Raw genomic sequence first — 27713 nt, 5'->3', positions numbered from 1 at the left:
TCTAAACATTGGGTGGTCTGTCACCAAAATATGTCAAGTTCTAAGTTTCTTAACATATCATGATGTCAATATAAGGAATTTTAAGCTGTGATTCGGATCTATTGTTTAATATTAATCTTTTGATCTCAAAACCAAATGTCTTCAGTGTATCACAAAACCATGTATTTACATTTTTTTTATGATAATTGGGCATTTATTTGAAAATGATTTTGTACTGTACACTTCTTTCAGTGAGTCATGGTCATGTCAGCACCACAGTAACTGTCAGTCTTTCTAGCCAAAGTTATTGCAGAAGCTCCTAGTGAGGAATTTGAGCCCTGCAGCCCACCCTATTTGCTGTGTGTACACAAACAGCCACACATGCATGATATCCCTTCCCCCATTGGCCTGGTCAGGCCTTTGCATGCCTGGATCACCTCCTGATTTAGCCAGTGCTGTACCACTTTGCTTTGCTCAGGGTGACTGAAGAGCAGTTGGAGTATGGTTAAGTCTATGCAATGAAACAGAGCCTCTAACGTACAGACATGGACCCTTTTCTTAAGGTAAGACACAAAGCCACTGTGTGTGATCAAGTGTATGGAAGACATAAGTGATGCAGACATTATAGGATACAATAATTTAAATACTGTGAAGAATAGAGGTAAGTGAGGTGTGTGGTTAAAAACCATGCCATGCACAGGTCATCTGAATACTGCAGTCATAGGTTATTTAGGCGCCATGTATATTAAGTTACTACTTTGGATTGTGACTTTTTTGTTCACTGAAAAGTAATGGTATTATTATCATGACTAACTATTTACGGTTTGCCAGTCAAGTCGTTTCAGGGAATTTTCTTTGTTGTTGCAGCCACTCAAAGCATGCGGAAGCAGAGCTGATGATCAAACTAGAATGGATAGGGAGGAAAATGGACAGGAATATATAAGTATAAAATAGGATTAAATACAGGACTGGAAGTATGATGTACAAAAACAATATCCAGCGATTGTAGTGTAATTTGTTTGTATGGTGCAATTGTTTAAATCAAATGATTTGTAAAGACTAGTAGCAATTGACAGGAATCACTTCCTATAGCAGCCCTTGCTACATTGTGGTTGGATCAGTCTGCTACATCGGTTTGAATATTCCCTACAACGTGGGTGGTAGGTTCTATCCATAATGGTCATCATTTTTGACATACAATATATAACTATTACTTTATTTCCCAATCCATACTCTACTACATCTTGAGGTAAGAGTATCTCATCTGGAGTCTGTAGATAATTCTATTGCCACTGTCTGATGTGCAAGCTGCAGGAGATCAAACAATGAATCAATTGTTTATTAAATTGTCTATTAATGAGCTTCAAGAAAAAAAAATAATTATATATATATATATATATATATACACATACATACATACATACATACATACACACACACATACACACATACACACACACCTATGTATGTGTGTGTATACACTCACCGGCCAACAAGGTACTGGAAACATCCCTCAGAGATTTTGGTCCATATTGACATGATCGCATCACACAGTTGCTGCAGATTTGTTGGCTGCACATCCATGATGCGAATCTTGTCATGTTCAAGAAATCAGTCTGAGATGATTCGCACTTTATGACATGGCACGTTATCCTGCTGGAAGTAGCCATCAGAACATGGGTACTCTGTGGTCATAAAGGGATGGACATGGTCAGCAACAATACTCAGGTAGGCTGTGGCGTTGACACGATGCTCAATTGGTACTAATGGGCCCAAAGTGTGCCAAGAAAATATCCACCACCAAATATACACCACCACCACCAGCCTGAACCGTTGATACAAGGCAGGATGGATCCATGCTTTCATCAGGGTTTCCGCGGGGTCATAAAAAGTCATAAATTTAACAATAAGAAATTAAGGCCATAAAAAGACACAAAAACGTACGGATTTTCCATACAAGGTCATAAAAAAACATTTAGCCACGACTTAAATTGATATGCTCTCCATTAATTTGTTCACCAATCAAAATGCGCTCGCGGCGGCAATGGCATTCATTTGTTTCGCCTGTTGTAGTTCTGTATGAGGAATCTGGGTGGTTTCACACTGGTATCACAGCGTTCCAGAACTACAAGGTCCATGCGGCAGCATACAGACTTGTCGGAAGGACTTTCACAGAAACCCGCGCGAACTCCGAACATACTGTATCATACTGAGTCACTGCTTAGTTTAATTGAAATCATCCTGGTTATCACAATGGGAAAATGTACCTTTAACGATCTGGGGCTCGAAGACGGTGCGTTTAGTAGCTGGCTTAAGCCCCTCGCTAACAATCGCTATGAAGCCTATTGCACTCTGTGTAAAGCCGTATTCGGACGGGACTAGTTTTACAGGGGGTCGTTAGAGAAATTTCAGTTTCACAGACGTACTTTGTGATTTTAATCCCGTCCGAATCTGCCATGTCTGTCTTTTTCTCACACGACCTGTGTAAAAATTCCAGAGCAAACTACCTACTGTTTTTCAGCAAAATCCTCAAAAAACGCTCCTCTGAGAAATCTAATCCCGTCTGAATGCGAATGTCTGTGATTGCCGAAAATGTTTTTTCCAAAACGCGTTTTCTTGTCTGTTTTGGTCAGCGTAAACTACCGTATTAACCCTAGCGCACCGGTATTCAGGTTTCTGCTTTCTGCACACCAATAATGGATGTAAATGTGTTTGCTATCCTGCGAAGAAATAAAAAAATTAAATCAACAAGAAGAGCCAAATCACGTAAATTGTTAAGACTGGCTACTGTAATATCAGTTTCAGGTAAGAGTACTTTCATTTCTATAGTCAATTACATAACGTGAAAATTATATAAAAACGTATTTATTCCAGTGGGTTTATAAGAAGTTCTATATAAAACCATAAGATGTTAAAGATTCTTTACATTTTTTTTTTATTTTTTTTTATTATTTTTATTATTATTATAACGTGTATAACATTTTTAAACATGTTTACATTTTAAAGTGCTTAAATGTAAATTTACTTAATTTCAAAATACATTTGATCACGCAATCCACGCATCCTGGACATGTGGTCTTGTGTAACGCCCACATGTAAAACACAGACACTCCTACCTCCGTAATAAACACAGAGATGTTAGTCCCGTCCGAATACATACATGAAATGACAGACGTCGGCTGAAAAAAATTCTAACTCAAACGTCGTTTGGAAAACTAGTCCCGTCCGAATAGGGCTTAAGAAGACGTTGGAGCTGTCTAGTTTAGGCACAAAAGCCTTGAAGTCGGAAAAGCATATCGTTGCTGTAAAAGGCCTGCAGCGGGTGCAGGCGATCCGTCAGTTTTGTTCGGCTCCGTCACTAACGTTACCCGGTCCAAGTACAGCGCGGGATTCTGTTTCTGTCGCATCCAGTGCCACACACAGTGGTTTCGGATCAACCTAAACACTGAAAGCGGAGGTCCTGTGGGTGTTGAATACTATAATAATAGAATTACTCTTTAAATATTAAAACTTGTTACTTTCAATGAAAGTCAATAATAAAGACTTTTGAAAGGAATTTTTATGACTGAAGTTATTTATCGTAATTCGTGTAGGTCATAAATTCAAATCATAATGGTCATAAAAAGGTCTTTAAAAGTCTTAAATTTGACTGATTAAACCCTGCAGAAACCCTGTTTCATGTTGTTAACGCCAAATTCTGACCCTACCATCCGAATGACGCAGCAGAAATCGAGACTCATCAGACCAGGCAACATTTTTTCATTCTATTGTCCAATTTTGGTGAGCCTGTGTGAATTGTAGCCTCAGTTTCCTGTTCTTAGCTGTCAGGAGTGGCACCAGGTGTGGTCTTCTGCTGCTGTAGCCCATCCGCCTCAAGGTTCAAAGTGTTGTATGTTCAGAGATGCTCTTCTGCATACCTCGGTTGTAACGAGTGGTTATTTGAGTTACTGTTGCCTTTCTATCAGCTCAAACAAGTCTGGCCATTCTCCTCTGACCTCTGGCATCAACAAGGCATTTGCGCCCACAGAACTGCCGCTCACTGGATATTTTCTCTTTTTCGGACCATTCTCTGTAAACCCTAGGGATGGTTGTGCGTGAAAATCCCAAGTAGATCAGCAGTTTCTGAAATACTCAGACCAGCCCGTCTGGCACCAACAACCATGCCACGTTCAAAGTCACTTAAATCACCTTTCTTCCCCATTCTGACGCTCGGATTGAACTGCAGCAGATCGTTTGATCATGTCTACATGCCTAAATGCATTGAGTTGCTGCCATGTGATTGGCTGATTAGAAATTTGCGTTAACGAGCATTTGGACAGGTGTACCTAATAAAGTGGCCGGTAGGTAGGTAGGTAGGTAGGTAGGTAGGTAGGTAGGTAGGTAGGTAGGTATGTATGTATGTATGAATGTGTGTGTATATATATAAAGTTGCTTTGGGACTCATGGGTAGAGTATCTGACACTAATATTACAGGAATCCAATATATACATATTTATTTTAAAACATAGATCTATACATGGAAGCAGAACATTATGCTTACTTGATTCTGCAGTGGGTCTAATCCTTTCTGCTCAATACAAAGATTTTACTTTACTTTTTTCCAGGCTCCCTATACAGAAGATGAAGGTCTTACAATGGAAACTACAGGTATCAAAATATTTGCTGTTTGTGTTCATCATCTTTGTAAGCATTTCTAAATCATGAACATTATAAAAACTATATAGCCAGACCAGCAGCTTGGTTCCTCTCCACTGCCTTTTCCTACAGGGCCTGCTCAGGATCCCGATATACACATCTACACCACGTTCTTCATGAACCACTGCTGCTATGATGCCATACCAACCAGCTCTAAACTGGTCATCTTTGATACAACACTGCAGGTGTTAATCTTCATATATACAAAATAGACTTAATTTGCAGATTCTTAAATATCCTGCAGGTGTAACAAGTTCAATAAGAAATGGAATTTGATTTAGATGATCAGCTGGCAGTGATGTAGATATAACAAGATGACATGCAATATTGGTAATATAATGGTAATATAACACATTTACAATGTATAAAAGTGTAAACTACATACAATGATTGTATTGTACGCTTAATAAGGGATACTGCACAAAAAGTATACTTCTATACTTTGGTTTGTAATACAGGTAAAGAAGGCATTCTTTGCATTAGTCGCTAATGGAGTTCGAGCTGCACCTTTATGGGACAACAAGCAGCAGTGTTTTGTAGGTATGTGGATCTGAGCACTGAGTGCTGTGCCCTTTAACCTTTAAAGTTTAATTTGTGTACCTGAGTCAGATTACTGACATACATTCAATGCTTAGGGAATCCACCTGAGGTTCTTATGTGATCCTCCTATTCTAAGCTATGCATTTTATTGATTTTATTGCTGGACACTTTCTGGAACACATAATATTAATTTAGGGTCACTATTATTCACCCTAAATTAATATTATGTGTTCCAGCAAGTGTCATTATTAAGGAATGGGGAGTATTACTTGATACTTGATGCTATGGGGAGTATTACCTGACACATCAGAAGTCCTAACTCATGGCTTCATTTGTAATGAATCAGCCTCTCTGGTGCCAGATGTCTAACTTTAGTCCAGCACCTGGGGCCTAGTGACTTTTGGGAAATGGCAAGACAGTGCTCTAATCCCTAACACCCTATCCAGGACATTAATAGCCACTGCACTACATTATGTAATTACTTCTTAGAATGATTTGAGTGCCAAAAGCTATTACTTATTCTAACATTAGCACAAACCTATTTGTATGTATGCATGTTAGTCATAGCTGGTAGTAGCATTTCCTTTTGTTTAGCTTTGATAAATTTGAGCCACTAAATAATCCAAGCTCTTTAATACTTATTTCTTGTTACTTATGTTGTTACAGGGATGCTTACTATAACAGACTTCATTAACATTCTTCACAGATATTACAAATCACCCATGGTAAGCTAGTTGTTTCCATGCTTTATTTTAATTTTTTTTTTTATTTTTAAAGTAATGGCTTAACTAAAGCTTTTTCCCCCTATCCTTATTTCCATTGTTGTTCTAGGTTCAGATATATGAATTAGAAGAGCACAAGATTGAAACCTGGCGAGGTGACTGTGTACAGTTCTATTTGTATAGCTTGCATTTGTAGTCAATTTGTCTAAAATACACCAGTGTTTAAGTTCCTATATCTATTATCTTGCTTCAGAGGTCTACCTTCAGTACTCTGTCAACTCTCTGATCAGCATCACCCCTGAATCCAGGTACAACTAGGGCCTCCACAACTGTGATTCCCCCCCCCCCCTCCAGTATCTCAACAGTGACAGAATTGTTTCCCTATCATCAGCCTCTTTGATGCTATTTACTCCTTACTGAAGAACAAGATTCACAGGCTGCCTGTTATCGATCCGGAATCAGGAAATGTTCTGCACATTCTGACCCACAAACGCATCCTGAAATTTCTGCACATCTTTGTAAGAATCTTACCACATTGCAAATTGTTGTTCTGTTTAATAGAACACATAATGTATTGTTTGTTTAATATAATGAATTGCAGTTTAAAATAACAAGCCATTGAAATTATTTATAACAAATCTATTGGGATTTCCCAGGGTTCCATGATCCCAAAGCCTCGATTCTTACAGAAGCGAATTCAGGATGTTGAAATTGGAACCTTTAAGAGGATTGCCACAGTCCAGGAGACTGCAACGGTTTATGAGGCGTTGTCAGTGTTTGTCGAGCGCAGAGTGTCAGCCTTGCCTGTTGTAAATGAACAAGGTATTTTCAGGAACACTCAGAGACTGCATGTTTACATCTTTGCATGTTATGTTTGAATTGTAAAATCCCTTGCAGGTACAGATAATTGTTTTGATGTGTGTCTGTTTTGTACGTAGGAAAGGTAGTGGCCCTTTACTCCCGTTTCGATGTCATTGTGAGTAAAAGCAATCTTTCCTTTTCCTACATTTATCAGCTATAAAATGCATAATGAGTTTATGTAAATATGCAACTAATAAATTCAACATCCTAGAATTTAAATGAAGGTGATAGTACCTTAAAAACCAACCATAGCCATGACGTGTCATAAGGTTGTATGTATTATGCATTTTGTTGGCTGTAGAACCTGGCTGCTCAGAAAAATTACAATAACCTGAACATGACAATGCGAGACGTGATCGAGAGCCGCTCATGCTGCGTGGAGGGAGTGCTCAAGTGTTATCCACACGAAACCCTGGAAACCATCATTGATCGCATCGCTGAAGCAGAGGTCAGCAACCATCTTTGAAAATGATTATAAAAAGATACGGTTTTCTGCACACATCTTATTAAACCCAGATTTAACCACATAAACATTTTTCTGTTCAACATGAAAATTCTGTTTAGGTTAGGATTATATTTAATCTGCGTTTGAAACTAGAAAACCGCACTTCTGTTTCTTCATATTAATTTTATATCATTTAAAATCCGGTGATCCATTTTACTGACGTTATCTAATGGATTGTCTTATGTCCTCTAGGTTCATCGTCTAGTTCTGGTGGATGAACAGGATATGGTGAGGGGAATCATCTCCCTGTCTGACTTGCTGCAGGCATTGGTCTTAACACCTGCAGGTATTGATGCTCTTTTCTCTTAGCAAATGTGAACTGTGATCTCTCCATCACAGTTCCTCCTACTTCCTCCTGTATTTTTCAGTGAACTCAGTGAATCTTGACTAGTGTGCCTGTAAATATTTCTCTTGGCAACTTTAAGCTACTGTTGGACCATGAGGAATAACATGCACATTTGAATGTATTCTGGCATGAACACTGCTGGAATTGTGTTGCTTGACAGTTTAACTACAATTGGTCGTTCTTCAAAACCAGCCATTTCTTTTATTGATATAAAATGTGTGTTATTTTGATGGTAGGTTTTACCAGAGACCACTTTGCTGGACAAGGTTTCTCTGTGCCAATAAAGTACTTCACATTATGAGTGCTTCTATAAGGGTTTTTATTTATTTTTGGACAAAGGATTTGATTTGAATATCTGCACCTACACAAATATAACATCTCGACATTGATCTTTGATACTCAGTACACTCAGGTCTCAGATCTTTCAAGATCTTTCACACCAAAATACTGTGAATTTGAAATTTATTTTAATTTATTGAATTGATGCCATAATATTTTCCAAAGATTCATTGGAAAACTGACTTTAAATAAGAGATTTTAGTCCTGAATGAAGAGCCCTTGTACACACTAACACAACTAAATCTATAACTAGATATATTTATATGCTGAGCTTGGGATACTCTCTGGCGTTCTTTCCATGTCTGTGTGGATTTCCTTCGGTTTCTCCAGTTTTCTCCCACTTCCCAAAAATATGTTAGGTAGGTGTTTTAGGTAATATGAATTGCCCCAAGCATAAATGTGTGTGATTGACTGTAAGCATGGGGCACCGCAATAGATGAGCATCTCATCCAGGGTGTATTCCAGCCTCATCCGGTTTTTCCAGGATTGGCTCCGAATCCACTGGAATCTGAGCAGAATAAAGTGCTTTCAATTTTCCCTTTCTATCCACAATAAAACAGTGTTTTCAAAACTCTGAAAATCAATTTCACTCTCCTTATTAAATAAGTAAATCTAAAAATGGTGTGTGGATAATTGAAAATGTCCTTTAGACAGTAATTCCAAGATGGTGGATCTTACTGCAGTGTTTTTTAAGTTTTTTTAAAAAATTTTTTCTTTTCATTTTGCATCATGATTAGATTCTTTACATGCATATTGTGTCTCATTGTAAGAATTTTCTACATTGTGAAGAGATACTGTACATATTTCTGAACTGGACTAAAAGATGACTCCAAGTTACAGATTATACATAATCACTCTGTGTACTAATTGTATACTAGATTTCCATTTGTTCTTTATTAGACTTCAGGTGTTTTGTATTTAATGACCACTGATGTTTGCTTTCATCTTTTCTAAATGACTAGAGTAAACAGATCAGTAACCAATAAACCAAGCCATGTTTCCTATAATCGTTCTGTTTTCTATTACTCATATTTTGTATATTATATTCATATAACATATACTGCATAAACTACTATGTTTATGTAAGCAGAAATTAAACAGGACTAACCTTTTTTTTCTGGAAATTTATATTTTGGTTTCTGGGAATCTGCTTTTAGTTTTCCAGGAAAATTTTCTATACAGAAATAACAATCACATTTCATAGAGTTCAGTGTTATTTATCCAGTCGTCTAATTGTTTATAGTTGATATACTGTATAGTTCATAACTGAAGCTTTTTCAGGAACATTTGAGTACTAGGTTGGGGAGCCTGTGTAGTTGTCTGATATAATTAGTGGACCCCTGACCCTGACACTCAGGTGCACTTGTTGAATGCCTCATTCCAGATGTAGTCCACCATTGCTTTTATAGTAAAATCCACTTTTCTAGAAAGGCTTCCCACTAGATCTTGGTATGGTTTTGGGAATTTGCTCATTCAGCCACAAGATAATTAGGGGATAAATACAGGCACAAGTCAAAACAATGGTATATCAAAATACGTGAAACATCGAGTGACTTATAAAAAAGATTGATGCTAATTATTTGTGTTTATATATTGTTACTGAATGTAATGAATAAAACTCAAATTTAGAGCATTCCTCAGTGTAAAGTGTATTCTATTATATTAGTTATTGGTAATTAGAGTGCTATAAAACTTACAGGGTGTAACTCGTTTTCTTACTTGATGTTGAATACATTCATGAAACATTCATTGTGATTTTTTGTTAAGGTATTAAATTAGTTTAAGTTCAAATTTGATTTGTCACATACACAATCATACACAGTATGACATGCAGTAAAATGCTTTTTATGACTCTCCATGTTACATAAAATAGTATAAAGTTCAAAAAATGGAAGTAAGATAAAAGTAGAAATAATATTTTAACATTAAGACAAAAATAGAAATAATATAAAAAAAAGAATATGTAGGATGTATATAGAAAATATAGAAATAAATTGGCAATATGAAAAATAAAGTGACAGGTTTGTATGTGGCGTATGCTAAATGTTCACACTAACTATACAATAATAACCCTGTGTGTATCTGTGTGGTTTGTAGTAATGCAGAGTAAAATCCAAAATACAAAGTTCAGTGCATCAGGTGCTCCGATCTGCATGTTTACCAGGGGTGTATTTGCTCACCTACCTATGTTTCTTACATCCTGGTTTTACTTGGCAAACACTGTCTTAGGTTAAACAATATAATTTACTACATCTTTTTTCTGTAGTTGAATTATCACTGCAAACTGTTTTTTATCAATGAGATTCTGTCATTAAACAGATAATGGTTTCAGCAGCTATGGTTGAACATCCTTGACTAATTGGTCACTGTTTTGCTATGGTAACATGTAGCTATAGCATTTTATGCAGGTTTAATTTAGGAGACATTTGATGCCATCATACTAGTGTAAATATGGTTATGACTCAAGTGCCATATGTCAAATACATTTACAGACTCTAGATTTTATTATGTAAATATTTTTCTTTATTATAAGGTTAGTGAAATGTATTTTGTTTATATATATATATATATATATATATATATATATATATATATATATATATATATATATATATATATATATATATATATAAATTTAAAAAAATTAAAGAAACTGGTCAATAATACGCAGACTACAACACAGTATGATGTATTTGATTATAAAAGAAAACAAACTGTATTTTCTTGGCCGTCATGTTTTTTTTGCCACTGTTAACCTTTAAAATTGCTTATATAGTTTGGTGATATTATTGTTGTTGTTTTTGTAACAGTGTTCATTGCTGCATCATTCTTCCAGGAGTACAAACATACAGTTGCCACTTAAATCCACCCCTGTTTATCCTTTTGCCACAGAAAGTCAAATAGACTCGAGAGGGAGGGAATGTTGGTTCCTCAGCTTTGTGTCAGCAGTAGCTTCATCAGGTTACTTGGAATATCAAGTGTACATCTGTCTTAACCTGTCTGGTCTAATGGTCTAATCATAAGTAGGTTTTATTTTGAAGACCAGAGTTTGTAATAAGTAACTATGGATGAAGATAAAGATGGCTCAGGAACACAAAGGTAAGGCACTGATAAGAAAGTTTATTAATTATCTAAATGAGTTGTGTTTATTTTTGAATACTGAAGAAATCTTAGTTATTATATGTATAATATATAATACATATAAGAACTAAAATATTAAAGACTATATATAAAGTCATGTGAAAAAAAATTGCCTTCAGAAAGATGATTGTGGATGCTTATGAGTCTGGTAAGGGATATTAAAAGATCTAAAAATAATTTGTAATCAGCCATTCCACTGTCCAGAAATCATTTGCAACTGGAGAATATTTAAAACCACTGCCAGCATGGCCAGATCAGGCTGTTCATTCAATTTCACCTGAAGAGCTGACTGCAAGATGCTTAAAGAAGTCTCTTAAACCTTAAAATATCATCACGGGACCTACAGCAAGCTCTTGCTACAGTTGATGTCAAAGTGCATGAATCTACAATCAGAAATAAAATGCACATCTTTATCATGGGATGTGTGCAAGGAGGAAACTTTGCTGTCTAAGAAAAACATGAGGACAAGATTGAAGTTTGCCAAAGAACACAGAGACAAAGGCCAAGACTTCTGGAATAATGTGCTTTGGACAGATGAGTGTAAAACTGAATTATTTGGACATCATAACGAGGACATGTTTGGTGTAAACCAAATACAACAGATTGGAGACTGCTTTGCTGCAGCAGGACCTGGTCAGCTCACCATCATAGAATCCACTATGAAATCTACATTGTATCAGAAGGTGCTTGAGGAACATGTGAGACATGTGAGATCTGTCAAAACATTGAAGCTGAAAAGGAACTGGACCTTAAAACATGACAAAAACATTCCAGTAAATCCACCAAGGACTCGCTGAAAAGTAAAAAACTGAGAATTCTGGACTGGTCAAGTCAAAGCCCAGATCTAAATCCTATTGAGATCCAGTGTGGTGATTTAAGGAGCGGGGAAACTTTCTTTAAGTCGATGTCAGAAACTGGTAGATGGCTACAAGAAACTTCTCACTGAGGTCATTTCAGCCAAAGGGGGAAACACTAGCTATTAGGGCAAAGAGTGTAGTAACTTCTTCCTCAGATCAAATACACATTTTTCTTGATTTCTTTTGTTTTAATAAGTGAAAATGTGATTATTTTTGTTGTTGTTTACAAGCAGTTACATTACTTTCATCTATAGGTACAAATTAAAACAAGATCAGAAATTGACATGTTGACATTACTTAATAATGAACTGAATATTACTACATTGCATTGACAATGTAAACACTTGATTCGAGAAAGAGAAACGGTATTTCGACTCCTCTGCATGTCTGCACATACAGTGGCATTGACAATAAAGAAGAAACTTGAACCTAGAACCTTGAACATTTAATGGGGTTCTTAGTTTTTTTTTAGGCACAAAATTTTTTCACATGACTATATTTATATGCTTTATGTTGTTTGATTATGCACATAATGTGTTTGACAAACTGAGAAATGATAACAAGAATGTATTTGATATTAAATATACCAATAGTCTTTTATGCTTTTTCAGCAAAAATGTATTTGGATTAAAAGTGAAGAAGAAGAAGAAGAAAGGTGTCAAAGCTCTAGTCTTTGCAAACAGAGGTGCTCAGGGTATGGTCTCTAAAGCAAATACAGAATCATGTGTAAAGATGCAGAACTCTTTCTGGGATTTACCTGATTAACCATATCTTAACCTTTCTAGATGATTCTGAGATTAAAAGTGCTACTGAACAATCAGATGCAGAACCTGTAGTCCCTGAATCAGTCAGTGATCCTGGCCTCCCTGCCTTCTTGTCTTTCAGAGAAGTTATCAATACTAAGAGGTGCATGATTTTTACTTACATTATTCGCTCACTTTATATATAGCTAACAAAAAGTATATTTATTATACTTTGTCTGTGCTGTTATTTATCTTAAAAGATCCAAGCTTGTGACCAAGATTTTGGAAAGTGAAAGCAAACCGCAGACTTTTCAGGTAGACGTTAATGACCCTTTTATAGTTAGACATTGACCGACTCTATAGTTTTTATTCCTTACCAAATGAATGCTTATTAAAGCAATGACCAATGTTGTGACTAATCCCCTAAGATCTCCATCAACATCACAGAGGCTAGACAGCTGGTGGGGGAGAACATTGACCCCAGTGTGGTGATTGAAATTGGAGATGAAAAGAAACAGACATCAGTAAAAGAAGGCACCAATTCACCCTTTTATAATGAGGTGACATTGTCTTATCCTTATCATTAAATTGTCTTATTCTTATCATTACAGATCTGAAACGGTCATATGTGATATTACCTGCGTATATATAAAATATTACCTGTTTTTTCCCCAACAGTACTTCGTATTTGACTTCTTTGCACATCAAGAGATCTTTTTTGACAAAGTCATTAAACTATCAGTAAGTATATTAGTGAATAAAAAAAATTCCGTTATCAACATAATGAGATTTAATAAATGCGAGATGCTCTTTTTTTAATTCCAAAAGGTAATGCATTCAAAGATCATGAAAAGCTTTTGTGTGGGGATGTTTAAGATTGATGTCAGGACTGTCTACAATCAACCTGGTGAGTGTTCTCATATATGTAAATGACATTCTTGTATTTTCATTTCTTCACCAGATCATAGCTTCTGTCTTGTCTGTTCCAGGTCATCAGTTTACCAATAAATGGGCAGCTCTCATGGATCCCACAGATGTCAACACAGGGGTCAAAGGTCACTTGAAGTGTGACATCTGTGTGACAGGGAAAGGAGATGTACTGCCCCGGTCACAAAAGTTTAGCGATGCTGAAGAGCAAATAGAAAAGTAATCTCTCATTGTTTTATGTGTTTAGAGAATGGGTAATCAAGAGATTATCTCTATGATTTTGTTCAATAAGCCTATACCACCGTCAGTATTCAGATAAAGATTATAAAGATTAATATTAAAATTAAGGCTGTGACTATGACTAGAATATGATGAACTTGCACTTTGCTTTCTTTAATGGAAAATTACTGAAGAGCTAACTCTACAATTCGGCTTTAATCCAGGAACCCACTGCTGCCTGAAGGTTTCCCGTCTATGCGCCCATGGGCTCGCTATTATGTGAAAGTGTACAGAGCAGAAGGTCTTCCCAGAATGAATTCTAGCATTATGGCTAATGTGACCAAGGCTTTTGTTAGTGACAACACAGCTCTTATTGATCCGTATGTGGAAGTATCGTTCTTTGGACAGGTGGTAAGTCTACTTATCAAGCATTAATAAGCATTGCTAGACAAACTAAATAATCCATTTGTGAGTATAAGAGGAACAACAAAGTCATTTAAGCAGCAAAAACAATTGATTTCACAGCACTATTCAGGTATTTCTGACTAGATGCTCACCTTTTCTTAAACTTTTTTCCAACAGGGCCGGACTTCCACGCAGAAGAGCTCTGCGGACCCTGTTTGGAATGAGCAGGTGGTATTTAAAGAGATGTTTCCTCCTTTATGTCAGAGGCTAAAGATCCAGCTACTAGATGAGGGAAGCATGAATGATGTAGCCATTGGGACTCACTACATTGATCTGCGCAGAATCTCCAATGACCAGGATGGAGATAATGGTATATCTTAGATTTAATCAAAGATTATTTGTGTGTGTGTGTTTTGCTTTGCAATGGCCTTGCATTCGATTTCTTTCTGTTATTTAGGTTTCCTCCCTACATTTGGACCATCCTGGGTCAACATCTTTGGTTCAGCCCGTAACTCCTCGCTTGTGGATGACAGTCAAGATATGAATGAGGGAATAGGAGAAGGGGTATCATTTCGTGGAAGGATTTACATCCAGCTAACTGTGGAGATCCTGTCTGGAGGGTCTGAGTCTAAATCTCTTTTTAAAGATACTAAGGGTGGGAAAGCAGCACCTAAAGACCCCAAAGCTGCAGCGGGAGGGGCAGGTGGAGGAGATGAGGAAAAAAGCAAGGCTATGGGAGCCATAGTACTGCCGGTGGATTCACCTGAAATGGTGAAATGCTTATCATACCCTTTATTTATACCCTTTAAAATATTTATTGTGTTTGTGTCTATAGTTGAATAAATAATTTGTGTTTCTTTGTTTAATTGTGTAGATCAGTGATGAGGACAAGGAGAACTATGTACTGTTTGGTGCTGTGTTTGAGGCTACTATGATTGATAGGAAGATTGGTGACAAACCTATCAGTTTTGAATTCACTATTGGTAATAATAATAATAATAATAATAATAATAATAATAATAATAATAATAATAATAAATAAATAATATAATAATAATAATAATAATAATAATAATAATAATAATAATAATAATAATAATACATTATTAATAATAATAATACATTATTAATAATAATGTCACAATCAAATTTAAATTGTTACTTATACAACTTTCGTTATTCAGGAAACTTTGGTAACTTTATTGACGGTGCTGCTCCACCAAGCTCCAAGAAAAAAATTGAGAAAGTTCCTGATCCTTTAAGCCAAGAAGCTGCCATGACTACTCCTCTTCTAGAATGTCAGCCATCAAAGCCGTGCAGATCCACCACACCTCCAGAGAAGCCTCTTATTGGAGATGGAATCAGGTAGACTCATTGTTCTTCATTTATATGCCAATCAAGTAATTCATTTTACTACAGGTTTATTATCTTGTTATGCACAGGAACTACTTCTATTTGCCTATTACAAATAAGAAACCATGTGTCCATGTATGGAGCTCCTGGGAGGACTGGACATACCGCCTCCACCACTCTAACATGCTGGACAGGATAGCCATCATGTTTGTAAGTTAACATACAGTTGTTCAGAATTACACCATATCAGCTGTTAATGGGTTACTGCTTATGATCCTGTTATGTCTAAACCAGGAAGAGGGAGTAGCCAAGGTGAAAGAACTGGACAAGCTGGTGGATCCTTGCGCAGAGCCATTTATGCGCGCTGTTTTACAAGAATTTTGTAAGGATGCCAGGTATAGAAAAACTTTATTTGATCTAATGATTAATACTGTACCCCCTTATGATTTATGACTATACTACTCTATTGCACCTCTAGGCAATTTATCAGTTTTGCTGAAAAGAAGGCCAAAGGGACCCATTTGACAATGCTGGATAAGAAGAGGCTCATGATGTGTAAACAGGAACTGGTGAGGAGTAACAAGCAACACAGCAGGCAGACTGAGCTTCACTTCTCTTTGTGAAATTCTTTAACAGTTGTTGTGACTCTCTTGTCATTAGGAGAGCATGATAAAAGTAGCTGGAACCATCACAGAACCAAAGAGAAAAGCTCTAACTGTTAAAGAGATGCTGAGAGAGGCACAGAAACTCACTCATCGAATCAGATTCCTGGTGGAAGAGGTCTGTGCACAGATTTATCTGTGTGTGTACATGGAATCATTTATTTAAGTGTTTTTACTATTGATAAATTTAATAATATGCTCTGTCTCATGCCATTCTCAGCCACAGCACACAATACCAGATATATTTGTGTGGATGCTCAGTAATAATAAACGCATTGCGTATGCCCGCATACCTGCACGCTACCTGCTTTACTCTGATGAACTTGTGGAAAAAGGGACAGATTGTGGCAAGATCAAAACCTTATTCCTTAAGGTATTTCACTAAAAGCAGTCCTTATACTGTATGTTAGAATGTCTTTTTTGGTCGGTTGCATTTTTTTAGGGCAAAAAAAGTTTTTTAGCTGAAATTGTCAGGATATCTGTGTCTGATTAATGTCTGATTATTCCTTTCTCAGCCACCATCCAAGCGTGGATCAGTTGGATGGACTGTGCAGGCTAAATTGGATGTGTACTTGTGGCTGGGCAACAGCAAAGAGATGTCCCATATGCTGGAGAACCTCCCAGCTGGCTTTGAGCCACAGTGGTCATCAGATGAGGGAGGCACACTTCCTGAGAGTTTATTATATAAAGGTGAGTCATCAGGACTTGATCATTTAAAGCAGTCTATTTCTGATGTTTTATTACGATGGCTTTTACCTGTTGATTTTAGCAAACCTTTCCTTTTTATTTTGTCAAACATTTTTGTCGACCTTTTCCCCAGAACAACAAAATGTTTTAAATGACATGCAAATATCAATATACACTCATACTCTCACCCTGAAATATATAACTCCTTTAAGTGCTAGTACTCAAGACTACAACAGTGACAAGTTATAATGCAATGAGTCACATTTTGAAGGATAGCCTCCTGTCTGTCTTTTCAGAGCATCATAAGTTTCAGCTGAGGGCTCATATGTACCAGGCTCGTGGGCTCATTGCAGCAGATAACACAGGCCTGTCAGACCCCTTTGCCAGGGTATCCTTCCACTCCAACACTCAGTGCACAGCAGTAAGTGCATCTATAATGTGAGAGATGTGATGCTAATAACAAATCTGTCTGCCAGTCCTTGAGATACACACACTCTTCAGGAATATCTCTACTGTTAGGAAGCTGTGGTGTTGAGCTTTTGATATGCATGTATAGTTTTTGTAAATAAGTCATATTTTTTCTAAGCATATCCTCATGCGTTTTGTTGCAAACGATGAGAAATATACCCTAGGTATAATTTTCTGGATATCTTTACACTCTTTTAACCTTTAACCTCTGCTATCCCTTAGATAATTAACCAGACACTTACCCCAACTTGGAACCAGATGTTGATGGTAAATAAGGTGTCTCTATACGGAGACCTTGGTGAACTTGTAAAAGAGCCACCGCTCATAGTTCTCGAGGTCTATGATGACGACGCGCTGGTATGTTTTAATCCTTTCACTGGTGCTGTGATTTTACATGTTCTTACATTTTTTAAATGTTTTTTAAAGCTTTCTTGATAAGTAGGAAATGATTTATGGAAAAAAGTATAAATTAGCTTACTTTTCACTTATTTATAACCAAAAGGTGCTTCTGGTGCTATTTTGTTGAATTTTGCAACATTTTTAGTATTTCTGTGGGATGTCAGGAGAGTCTGCCACTCTGTTCATTACAAAATGCCACGGAATACCAGATATTAAAATGCCATTTTTATTTTCATTTCATAGGGCAAGTCAGAGTACCTGGGCTCCACTCTAGCTGTGCCAGTGGTCAGGCTCAATGAGGAGCCATACACACCACCTCAGCTGCAGTACAGTCCACTTTTTTATGGTAGCATGTCTGGTGGTGACATACTTGGAGCTTTTGAGCTTATCCAGGTACAGAACACAATCCTAAATGCTACTACAACAAATCAGTTTCTTAAGAGGTTATTTAATATTTTGGGACTCTGACCACATTTTTATATTTCCTTATTAGTCTGCATTATGTATTATTTCATATTATTAAATAAATGCCATCCTGCTGATCGGCTGCATAATGAAATCTACACTAAACCACAAAATTACATGTAAAGACAGGAAAGCATCCTTTACCTGAGAAAGAGGGGCCAGAGGGCCAGATCTACCCTGTGCCTTCATACATCCGACCTGTGCTCTGCAAGTACAGAATTGAAGTGAGTTTAACATTATTGTCCAGATGATTTCAGATTCCAGATTTCTATCTATCTATCTATCTATCTATCTATCTATCTATCTATCTATCTATTTATTTATTTATTTTAATGATTTATTGCTTTGTGCTGTGAAAAAGTTGTAAAAGAAGATCTGTGTGATTTAGGTTCTGTTCTGGGGGTTGAGAGAACTGAAAAAGGTGCAGCTCCTTTCTGTGGATCGGCCCCAGGTCTTCATAGAGTGTGCAGGAAAAGGTGTTAATTCCTCTGTGATACAGAGCTACAAGAGCAACCCAAACTTCAGCGTGCTTGTGGACTCCTTTGATGTGGTAATGCTGTTTGTCTTCTATTTTTCAGCAAGTATTATATCGTTTTGTGTGGTGTTGATCGTTACTAAGGCATTGTGTACTTAATTTCTCTTTAACTTAATAATAATCTCAGTGTCTCATACAGCATTTGATAGTGTATCCAAATTCTGGTTTGAATAGCTGGCGTGGGACAGTCAAAAAGTACATATATAATTAGATTAATACTATAGAATATTTTAGAGAACAAAAGTATGACGTTAAAAGAGTATGTTAAAAATAATAATAAAAAATAAACAATGCAGGAGGTGTTTCAGTTACTCCAATATTGTCCATATAAACAGGTCAAGACTGACAAGGATGGGTGTGTGTAAACAGGTTTTTAAAAATCAACTCAAGACATCAGGGTGGGGACAGTTGAAGGGGAATAGATGTTTCTGAAAAGAATGGATAACATCTATAATAACATGGATAACAAATGTAAAAAAAAGTTGGATGGATAACAGATGTAAAAAAGGTTCGGCTAAGACTCAGTTTAGGAGTTCAGTTTAACTTTGTTGTTTCTCAATAAACACCACTTTTGGCATCAGAACCATGTGAATCTGGTTCTTGATATTGCCAGGTTAACTGTCTACAACAATACCAGTATAGACAATACAAATATTTTACCAAAGGTCAATGGACCTCATTTATCCATCCTTTAATAAAGTTAATAAATGTTTGAGTGTCAAATAAATTAAAAAACTTACTTAAGGTGATTTTCTTAGTACTTAAGTATATATGTTGATGAACAGAAATCATTTGTAAATAATCAGGCATGTCAAAGCTGATTTGTATTTGGTGACACCCACAAACTCCATAAATCTGAAACAATGAGCAAAATGCCTGATTTTCACTCATAATTCTGAATGAATTTGGAGCAGAAAATAGTGCATGATTATTACAGGTTTATTATGTCCATCACTGACTTCATATTATTTTTGACCACAACTTTTAAGTTCGTAATGTAAAGAAGAACTGCACCATGAGGGGGAAAAAAAAAATGAAATTCAGTTTTCAGAACCGGATTTGAACTGCCTGTCTAAACATATTCACCTGTTCATCTATGCAGGAGCTGCCTGAGAATGAGTACCTTCACCCTCCTCTTACGATCACTGTAGTGGACTGGAGAGCTTTTGGCAGGAGCACTCTGGTGGGCAGCCATGTCATTAACAACCTGGGCCTGTTCAAATACACACCACCAACTTTACCCCCTCCCAGACCACAGCTACCTGAACCAATCAGCATAGAACGTAATGGGCGTTTTTATTCTTGACCTACCTTTTCAAATCACATTTCTTATGAACTGAATATAGCCATATTATCTGTCTGAATGTCTGTTAATTCTTAGCTGCACCACTGTCTAAACAAGAGGGCACTGAAGCACAACCATGTGAGAACATTTACATAACTATAGAGCAGGTGGAGATCAGCAAATCTTCTCACACGCCTGAGACAGTGCCTCAGGAAAGGAAGGTGGGTTGAACACTCAAGTATACATAAAAATAAAAATATCAGTGCTCCTGAATATTATCCTGTTATGATCTTTTCACACAGGACAGAGCCTCCAGTAAGAGCAAGCGAAGATCTACAAAACGGAAGAAACGCACTGCCGCTGACGAATCTGCTGACAACGTCATTGACTGGTGGTCTAAGTACTACGCTTCAATGGAGAAAATCCAAATGGTCAGATTAAAACTCTGACCTTAATCACCACACAATCTTAATTCTAGTCTATTTTATTTGATTAATTATATACTAGTTTTAATAAGTACTGTAGTTTTTACTATATAGTTTTAATAATTATATAATATTTTCATCCATAGTCAAAAGGAGAGGTCAGCCCATTTAAAAACATCTATGATGCTGGTAAGAAACAGAATTTGATTTAATTCGCACAGTACACTAACCATCAGTTCTTCAGTAGAACTGAAACACATGCTGCAGATTTTAGCCCCGTTCAGACACACAAATGTTGTGATGTATTGCAGTAACTCCTCTTCAGACATTGCTCACAGATGGAATAAACACTATGGGTAAGACTAGCTGGAGAACATCCAGTCCAATGCATACAGATGTTGTGTTAAAGGACAAAACTTCAAAAAACAAAAACTGCAAAACAAAAAAGAAACAATGGCAGACATCGTCCATAACTATACCATAGACTAAAACAAAATACACGAATGACTACAACAGTAGTTTCCACAGTAGCTTGATTTTGCTTAACTCTCTAGCTGAAACACAAAACAACATAATAAATGTTGAATTTTACCTTGAAGCAAAGGGAATGAAGGAGAAGAAAAGGGAGTTTAACTTCAAGAGTGTGACTGAGCAGACCAAGATTTCAACCTTAACGGTAACTCCGGTGTCTTATCTGATTGCCACTTAATCACTGTATTTTATGTCTTACAGTCCTACTGTGTCATTTTTAGATACCCTGATACAACGTACCATACTCTTTCTTCTCTAACTTATGCTTACTGTAGATATATGACAAAGAGCTGGAGGCAGAGTTTGGCCCTTTTGACGACTGGGTAAAAACATTTCAACTGTTTCGTGGGAAGGCAAATGAAGACGAGAACTCTGGAACTGAGAGGTTTGTTGGGAACTTAAAGGTAAGTTAAAATTGTGTAAACATTTCTGTGTTTAGAATTGTTTTATTTATAAAAATTACAGTACCAGACTGACACCACAAGAATTTTTTATCAGTCTTTAGATCATTAGATAGAGACTAAATGAAATGTCTGTTCAATGTTATTCCCCAGGCTGGGTTTTGTCTGTATAAGCTGCCAGTTGATGATAATGAGGAGGGTTTCGACTCTGGAGAGTATAAAATAAGCCAGGGTATTCCTCCCAACTCTGCTGTAAATGTCCTGATCCGTGTGTACATTGTTGCAGTAAGTTTCAGAAACACAAGTCTATTACAGGTGCTGGTCATATAATTAGCAGCAGGAAGCATGAAGTGCACAGACAACAAGAAGTAATATTCTAATTTTCTGAGAAACTGAATTTGGGATTTTCCTTAGTTGTCAGTTATAATCAAAATTAAAAGAAATAAACATTTGAAATATATCGGTCTGTGTGTAATGAATGAATATAATATACAAGTTTCACATTTTGAATGGAATTAGTGAAATAAATCAACTTTTTGATGATATTCTAATTATATGACTAGCACCTGTATATGATTCATCTGCAATGTGAGATTGTATTTCATACAATGTAATCCAATGGAGTCCTTCCACTGAATTTGGTCTGTAGAAAATTATTCAGCCATGTATTGCCTTATATATACACACTGTACATCAAAACATGACAGACAGTATATAATCACATGTAAGGACAGATTATTGTTCAGCATCTGTATAATCAGTGCATACATTCCTAATTAGGCCTCAAACCTCCATCCGGCTGACCCTGATGGAAAGGCAGATCCTTATATTGTGCTCAAACTAGGAAAAACTGAAATCAAGGACAGAGACAATTACATCCCAAAACAACTCAACCCAGTGTTTGGCAGGTATATTATATGAGTATATTGTATTGTAGATTATATTATGGCTGTGTGATTTGATTTAGAAAGAAATTGTAAAATCATTTTTTTATCCTCAGATCTTTTGAAATTCAAGCCTCTTTCCCCAAGGAATCCTTACTGAGGATTCTCATCTATGACTATGATGTTGTTGGTGGAGATGATTTCATTGGAGAAACGCAAATAGATTTGGAGAACCGATTTTATAGCAGACACAGAGCAACCTGTGGCATCCCGACTGAATATGCCATGTGAGTTATAAACATAAACCATATAAACTTTATAAAATAAAGTTCCTTTATTCTTTATATGTAATCTATTTTTTTATATCACTGTTAGTGAGGGCTACAATGCCTGGAGAGATGCCATTAAACCGACTGAATTGCTGATCAAGCTATGCAAAGAAAACAAACTTGACAGTCCTCGCTTCACTCCTGGTAGAATCACCATTGGAGAAAAAGTTTATACTGGAAAAACAGTGTTTGTTGATGAGGGTGATTATAATCACATACATTGAATACATTTCTAAAGATAAAGGTTCTTGAGGGCTGAGGGTCATGCTGAGAGAGTGCTTTTACATTTCAGATCAGGTAGTTGAGTCCTATGAACATTTGGCACTGAAGGTGCTGCACAGATGGGAAGAAATGCCAGGTGTGGGCTGTAAACTAGTGCCAGAGCACATTGAGACACGGACCCTCTACATAAAGGACAAACCTGGCATGGATCAGGTAATTCTTGGTTGCTGTAAACATTTTACAGCTCTGTTCTGCTGGTTTTATACAGCAGTGAGCTGCAATCTTTAGGGTCTTGTCTAGTGATGCTTCTCTTAACAAATACCTGATTATCAATTAATGCCTGCAGGTTTATTTATTGGCAAAGCGCTTGGGGGAAAAACATTTGCTACAGATATCATCCGGATCTCTGGGCAAATAAATTAAAGTGTAAAGATTTAGCTTGCGAATTGCAATTAATACCATTGGTTTTTTTGTTTTTTTTTTATTTGGTGGTTAGTTTATGGCTATGTAAAAACTGTAAAGGATAATCAGAATTTGAAGTGACTGACTGAGAGCTCAGCACTGACTTTTAGCCGAGCTGCTTTTCTGTTAGACACTGGCAGCAGTATGGTGCTAGTGACTGGATAGTTCTGGGATTATAAAATCTTTTATTTGTACCTCAGTATTTAACCATACAACATGTGTGGTGAAAAATAATCAGGTTAGTGAATATTATATGTCTGAACCTGGTAAATATTTCACAGCAGAGAATTCTCTCTATCCATGTGTATTTTTTAGGGGCAGCTGCAATTGTGGGTAGATATCTTTCCTATGGACATGCCTCATCCTGGACCGTCTGTGGACATTTCCCCCCGCAAACCCAAAGGGTAACACTGCAAAGTTAATTAGACCTTTACCCATCATTGTGCTGTGCAAGTATTGATGTACTATTATTTTTATTTACAAAGATATGAATTGAGGATCATAATCTGGAACACAGAAGATGTCATTTTGGAAGACACCAATTTCATAACGGGCCAACAGTCGAGTGACATCTATATTAAAGGGTAAATATGCTGTGTGCTTAGCCAGTGAAAAGACTGGTAAAGGGGCTTTCTGTAGCACACACTGTACTAACACACTTTTGGCAATGAACATCTGCACGGATATGGTCTTTTAACAGTCATGAGATATTTCCTTCTTCCCTCTGGGAATCTTCAGATGGCTGAAGGGCCTTGAAGATGATGCCCAGGAAACGGATGTCCATTACAACTCTCTGACTGGTGAGGGCAACTTCAACTGGCGTTTCGTGTTCCCCTTCCACTACCTTCCAGCTGAGAAACTGGTGGTTGTAAGCAAACGTGAGAACATCTTTTCTCTGGACAAGACAGAGCAGAAGCTGCCTGCAGTCTTAGTGCTACAGGTGTGGGACTTTGAGAGGTTGTCTTCTGATGACTTCCTCGGTAAGACAGTATACTACACTGTAACAGTACAAAGAAATCTGCATGTTAGGAACTACAGTTAAGTGCAAAGGTTTGCACCCTCATTTGTTTCTGCAAGAAACTTCATTAGTGAAAGGATCCAAAAGCTGTTTAAATGATGATAAACAGTTGTACAGTGGGGCTCGAAAGTTTGGGCACCCCTAGGTAAAAATTTGTATTAATGTGCATAAAGAAGCCAAGAAAAGATGGAAAAATCTCCAAAAGGCATCAAATTACAGATTAAACATTCTTATAATATGTCAAAAAAAGTTAGATTTTATTTCCATCATTTACACTTTCAAAATAATGGCGTCTGCAAAAGTTTGGGCATCCTGCAGAATTAGTACCTTGTACTGCCCCCTTTGGCAAGTATCACAGCTTGTAAATGCTTTTTGTAGCCAGCCAAGAGTCTTTCAATTCTTTTTTGAGGTATCTTCGCCTTCCTTACAAGTATCATTCTTCCTTACAAAGGTCTTCTAGTTGTTTGAGATTTCTGGGCTGTCTGTCAAACACTGCTCTTTTAAGGTCTATCCATAGATTTTCAATTATGTTGAGGTCAGGAGATGGCAAAACCTTCAGTTTACGCCTCTTGATGTAATCCACCGTGGATTTTGTGGTGTGTTTAGGATCATTATCCATTGTAGAAGCCTTCCTCTCCTTAACTTCAGCTTCTTCACAGATGGCATCAAGTTAGCGTCCAACATTTGCTGAAATTTTATTGAATCCATTTTTCCTTCTACTCGTGAAATGTTCCCTGTGCCACTGGCTGCAATACAACCCCAAAGCATGATTGATCCAACCCCATGCTTAACAGTTGGACAGAGGTTCTTTTCATTAAATTCTGTTCCTTTTCTTCTCCAAACGTACCTTTGCTCATTCCGGCCAAAAAGTTCTATTTTAACCTCATCGGTCCACAGAAATTGTTTCCAGCATCAGGTTTGTCTATGTGTTCATTTGCAATCCTCAAACACTGATTTTTGTGGTGAGGACGTAGAAGAGGTTTTCTTCTGATGACCATATTTGTACAAGTATCCCTTTATATGGAATAGTGTACCACAAATCCAGTGTCTGCTAGATCTTTCTGGAGGGATCGTGCAGTCAAACGTGGGTTTTGACTTGCTTTTCTCATAATCCTGTGAGCTGTTCTGATATTTTTCTTGGTCTTCCAGATCTTGCTTTAACTTCCACTGTTCCTGATGACTGCCATTTCTTAATTACATTCCGAACAGAGGATACTGGCATCTGAAAATTCTTTGCTATCTTCTTATAGACTTCTCCTGCTTTTGTGAGCATCAGCTATTTTAAGTTTCAGTTTTCTAGACAACTGCTTAGAAGAACCCATGGTGCTGATTGTTGGGGCAAGGTCAGATGAGTCTGGGCATTTAAAACCTTTGAGATTGACATCACCTGGTCTTTCCAGACGATGATTGAGAACAATCCATGACACTATCAGGTCTCAGCTTTTCAAAGGGGGTGGTGCATGCTATAAACTCTGCAGGGTGCCCAAACTTTTGCAGACGCCATTTTTTTGTTTTCTGATATTTTGAAAATGTAAATGATGGAAATAAAATCTAACCTTTTTGACATATTATAAGAATGTTTAATCTGAATTTGATGCCTTTTGGAGATTTTTCCATCTTTTCTTGGCTTCTTTATGCACATTAATACAAATTTTTACTGGGGGTGCCCAAACTTTTGAGCCCCACTGTATAATAGAAATGCAAGCTATTTGAGAATCAGGGTAACACATTCAGAAAGTGAGATGCAAACTTAAATATGTTCTTGTTTTTCTCCTAACGTTAGGCAAACTTTTGCACTCAACTGTACAAATGTGCCATTGGAAATTATATCCAGAATTTAGACTTCTGTTAGTATATAAAGACTATAGGAATTAAAGGTATCATTTCAATTTAGTTCATGTTGTGTCTATTTAAATATTCTAGGCTCCATAGAATTGGACCTGAATGGGTTTCCTCGTGGTGCCAAAACAGCAAAAGACTGTAAGATGGAGATGCTAAATAATGCTAGTGAGAATATGTCCATCTTCCAGCAGAAACGTGCCAAAGGCTGGTGGCCTTTGGTGAAAACTGATGATCTGACAGTAAGTTACCCATTTTTTTATTCTGTTCATATTAAATCAACCTTAGTTATGTAACAAAAAAAATCTGACTTACTCTGAACATTACTGGAATTAACATTTAACTGGTTTGCTGCAGGGAAAAGTGGAAGCTGAATTCCACCTGATAACAGCTGAAGAAGCAGAGAAGAACCCTGTAGGTCGTGCACGCAAGGAGCCAGAACCACTAGAAAAACCAAAGTAAGATTAATGTTAAAACTTCTACTAAATCAGATAATTGCTATACAAATGGAAGGAAGTCTATACCACTAACAGTGCTGTTAAATCCTTGACTTGAATTAGCGCATGGTTTTTTCATTTTTTAAAGTTGACTATTATATCAGTATTTTGTTTATTTCTCTCTTTCTAGTCGACCAGATACAACCTTCTCTTGGTTTGTGAATCCCTTTAAGTGTTTCTTCCATCTGATCTGGAAGAACTATAAGAAGTACATTATAGCTGCTTTGCTGCTGCTGATCCTGGCCCTGTTTCTTGCCCTGCTCTTCTACACACTGCCGGGTGCGATCAGCAACAGGATCGTCAGTGGATGATTGATCACTTTTGGTAACAAGGCATTTGGCAATCAATATAATTGATGATGGCAGTCTATTGCACTGTATGGGATTAGTATTTGTTTGTACAAAACTATAAAAAAAATATTACTATTTGCCTTATCATCAAGTGACTACAATAATAAGGTAGCAAATGACAATCACAATTAACTGTGTAACTCCAGGGATGTTTGTCAAGGAGGTCAGTCAGGATCAGAGATGATGTAACTATTAAAACAGATTAAGTAGCTAAATGTAATAAGATTCCTCTTACTATTATTATCGTACAATTGTGCAGTAAATTTTTGATAATGGTAGTGTATAAGCTCATAAAACCCAACACTGGGGGAAGAAATGGTGTATACGGTCAGACTTTAACTATTGTTTTTTTATGGCTCTGTAAGTGTTTCTACTAAAAACATTAAATGGAAAATCGGTGCTTCTTTTATCAGTTACTTCCTAAGTAATTACCAAGTATTTCAACAAGTGATATTTAGGAAGTAAAGCAACTGAAATTTGTTAAACAAATAAATGTGGTCACCATATCTACACACACACACACACACAATCAATCACTTTAGAAACAGAGAAAAACCTTTACACTTGCTCATTTCTATCCAATTTTATCTGTTATCCAATCAGCCAACCACGTGACAGCAGG

At 36.8% G+C, this 27713-nt stretch overlaps 2 protein-coding genes across 3 annotated transcripts; both read left to right on the top strand.

Moving 5' to 3' along the window:
• Window positions 1–43: 43 nt before the first annotated feature.
• Window positions 44–8122, top strand: prkag3b (protein kinase, AMP-activated, gamma 3b non-catalytic subunit). The gene is made up of 12 exons (XM_060876743.1): window positions 44–542; window positions 4584–4626; window positions 4747–4859; window positions 5133–5214; window positions 5881–5939; window positions 6046–6091; window positions 6190–6244; window positions 6328–6454; window positions 6593–6758; window positions 6875–6912; window positions 7099–7245; window positions 7495–8122. Exons 1-12 carry the CDS (start codon window positions 525–527, stop codon window positions 7609–7611), a joined length of 1011 nt encoding a protein of 336 aa, XP_060732726.1. The 5' UTR covers window positions 44–524; the 3' UTR covers window positions 7612–8122.
• Window positions 8123–10892: 2770 nt separating this feature from the next.
• Window positions 10893–27498, top strand: fer1l6 (fer-1 like family member 6). Of its 2 annotated transcripts, XM_060876734.1 has the most exons (42): window positions 10893–11086; window positions 12597–12679; window positions 12771–12891; window positions 12989–13043; window positions 13157–13288; window positions 13407–13469; window positions 13557–13635; window positions 13718–13874; window positions 14099–14285; window positions 14457–14649; window positions 14737–15050; window positions 15154–15262; window positions 15464–15644; window positions 15722–15842; window positions 15927–16027; window positions 16111–16201; window positions 16293–16412; window positions 16515–16667; window positions 16810–16984; window positions 17278–17402; window positions 17672–17806; window positions 18092–18241; window positions 18439–18537; window positions 18702–18863; window positions 19951–20131; window positions 20230–20354; window positions 20436–20564; window positions 20705–20747; window positions 20870–20914; window positions 21158–21234; window positions 21365–21493; window positions 21644–21775; window positions 22271–22398; window positions 22491–22661; window positions 22750–22904; window positions 22996–23138; window positions 23703–23791; window positions 23873–23971; window positions 24126–24367; window positions 26329–26486; window positions 26602–26702; window positions 26872–27498. In XM_060876734.1, the coding sequence occupies exons 1-42, from the start codon at window positions 11052–11054 to the stop codon at window positions 27050–27052; spliced, it is 5469 nt and encodes a 1822-aa protein (XP_060732717.1). In that variant the 5' UTR covers window positions 10893–11051; the 3' UTR covers window positions 27053–27498. The 2 variants fall into 2 exon arrangements, with proteins under 2 accessions (XP_060732717.1, XP_060732718.1); XM_060876735.1 differs by lacking the exon at window positions 20870–20914.
• Window positions 27499–27713: the final 215 nt, after the last annotated feature.

Source organism: Tachysurus vachellii, chromosome 8 (assembly GCF_030014155.1).
Source record: "Tachysurus vachellii isolate PV-2020 chromosome 8, HZAU_Pvac_v1, whole genome shotgun sequence".
Taxonomy (NCBI): Eukaryota; Metazoa; Chordata; class Actinopteri; order Siluriformes; family Bagridae; genus Tachysurus; species Tachysurus vachellii.
This window is presented reverse-complemented; position numbering and strand designations above follow the sequence as displayed.

Excerpts from the sequence above, each read along its gene's own strand:
- prkag3b (XM_060876743.1), top strand. Across the intron at positions 6,245-6,327 it reads AGCATCACCCCTGAATCCAG|CCTCTTTGATGCTATTTACT; the intron begins GTACAACTAGGG and ends CCCTATCATCAG. Across the intron at positions 6,455-6,592 it reads TGAAATTTCTGCACATCTTT|GGTTCCATGATCCCAAAGCC; the intron begins GTAAGAATCTTA and ends GGGATTTCCCAG.
- fer1l6 (XM_060876734.1), top strand. The coding sequence starts at position 11,052 with ATGGATGAAGATAAAGATGGCTCAGGAACACAAAG. Across the intron at positions 20,355-20,435 it reads CAGTGCCTCAGGAAAGGAAG|GACAGAGCCTCCAGTAAGAG; the intron begins GTGGGTTGAACA and ends CTTTTCACACAG. Across the intron at positions 26,703-26,871 it reads GAACCACTAGAAAAACCAAA|TCGACCAGATACAACCTTCT; the intron begins GTAAGATTAATG and ends CTCTCTTTCTAG.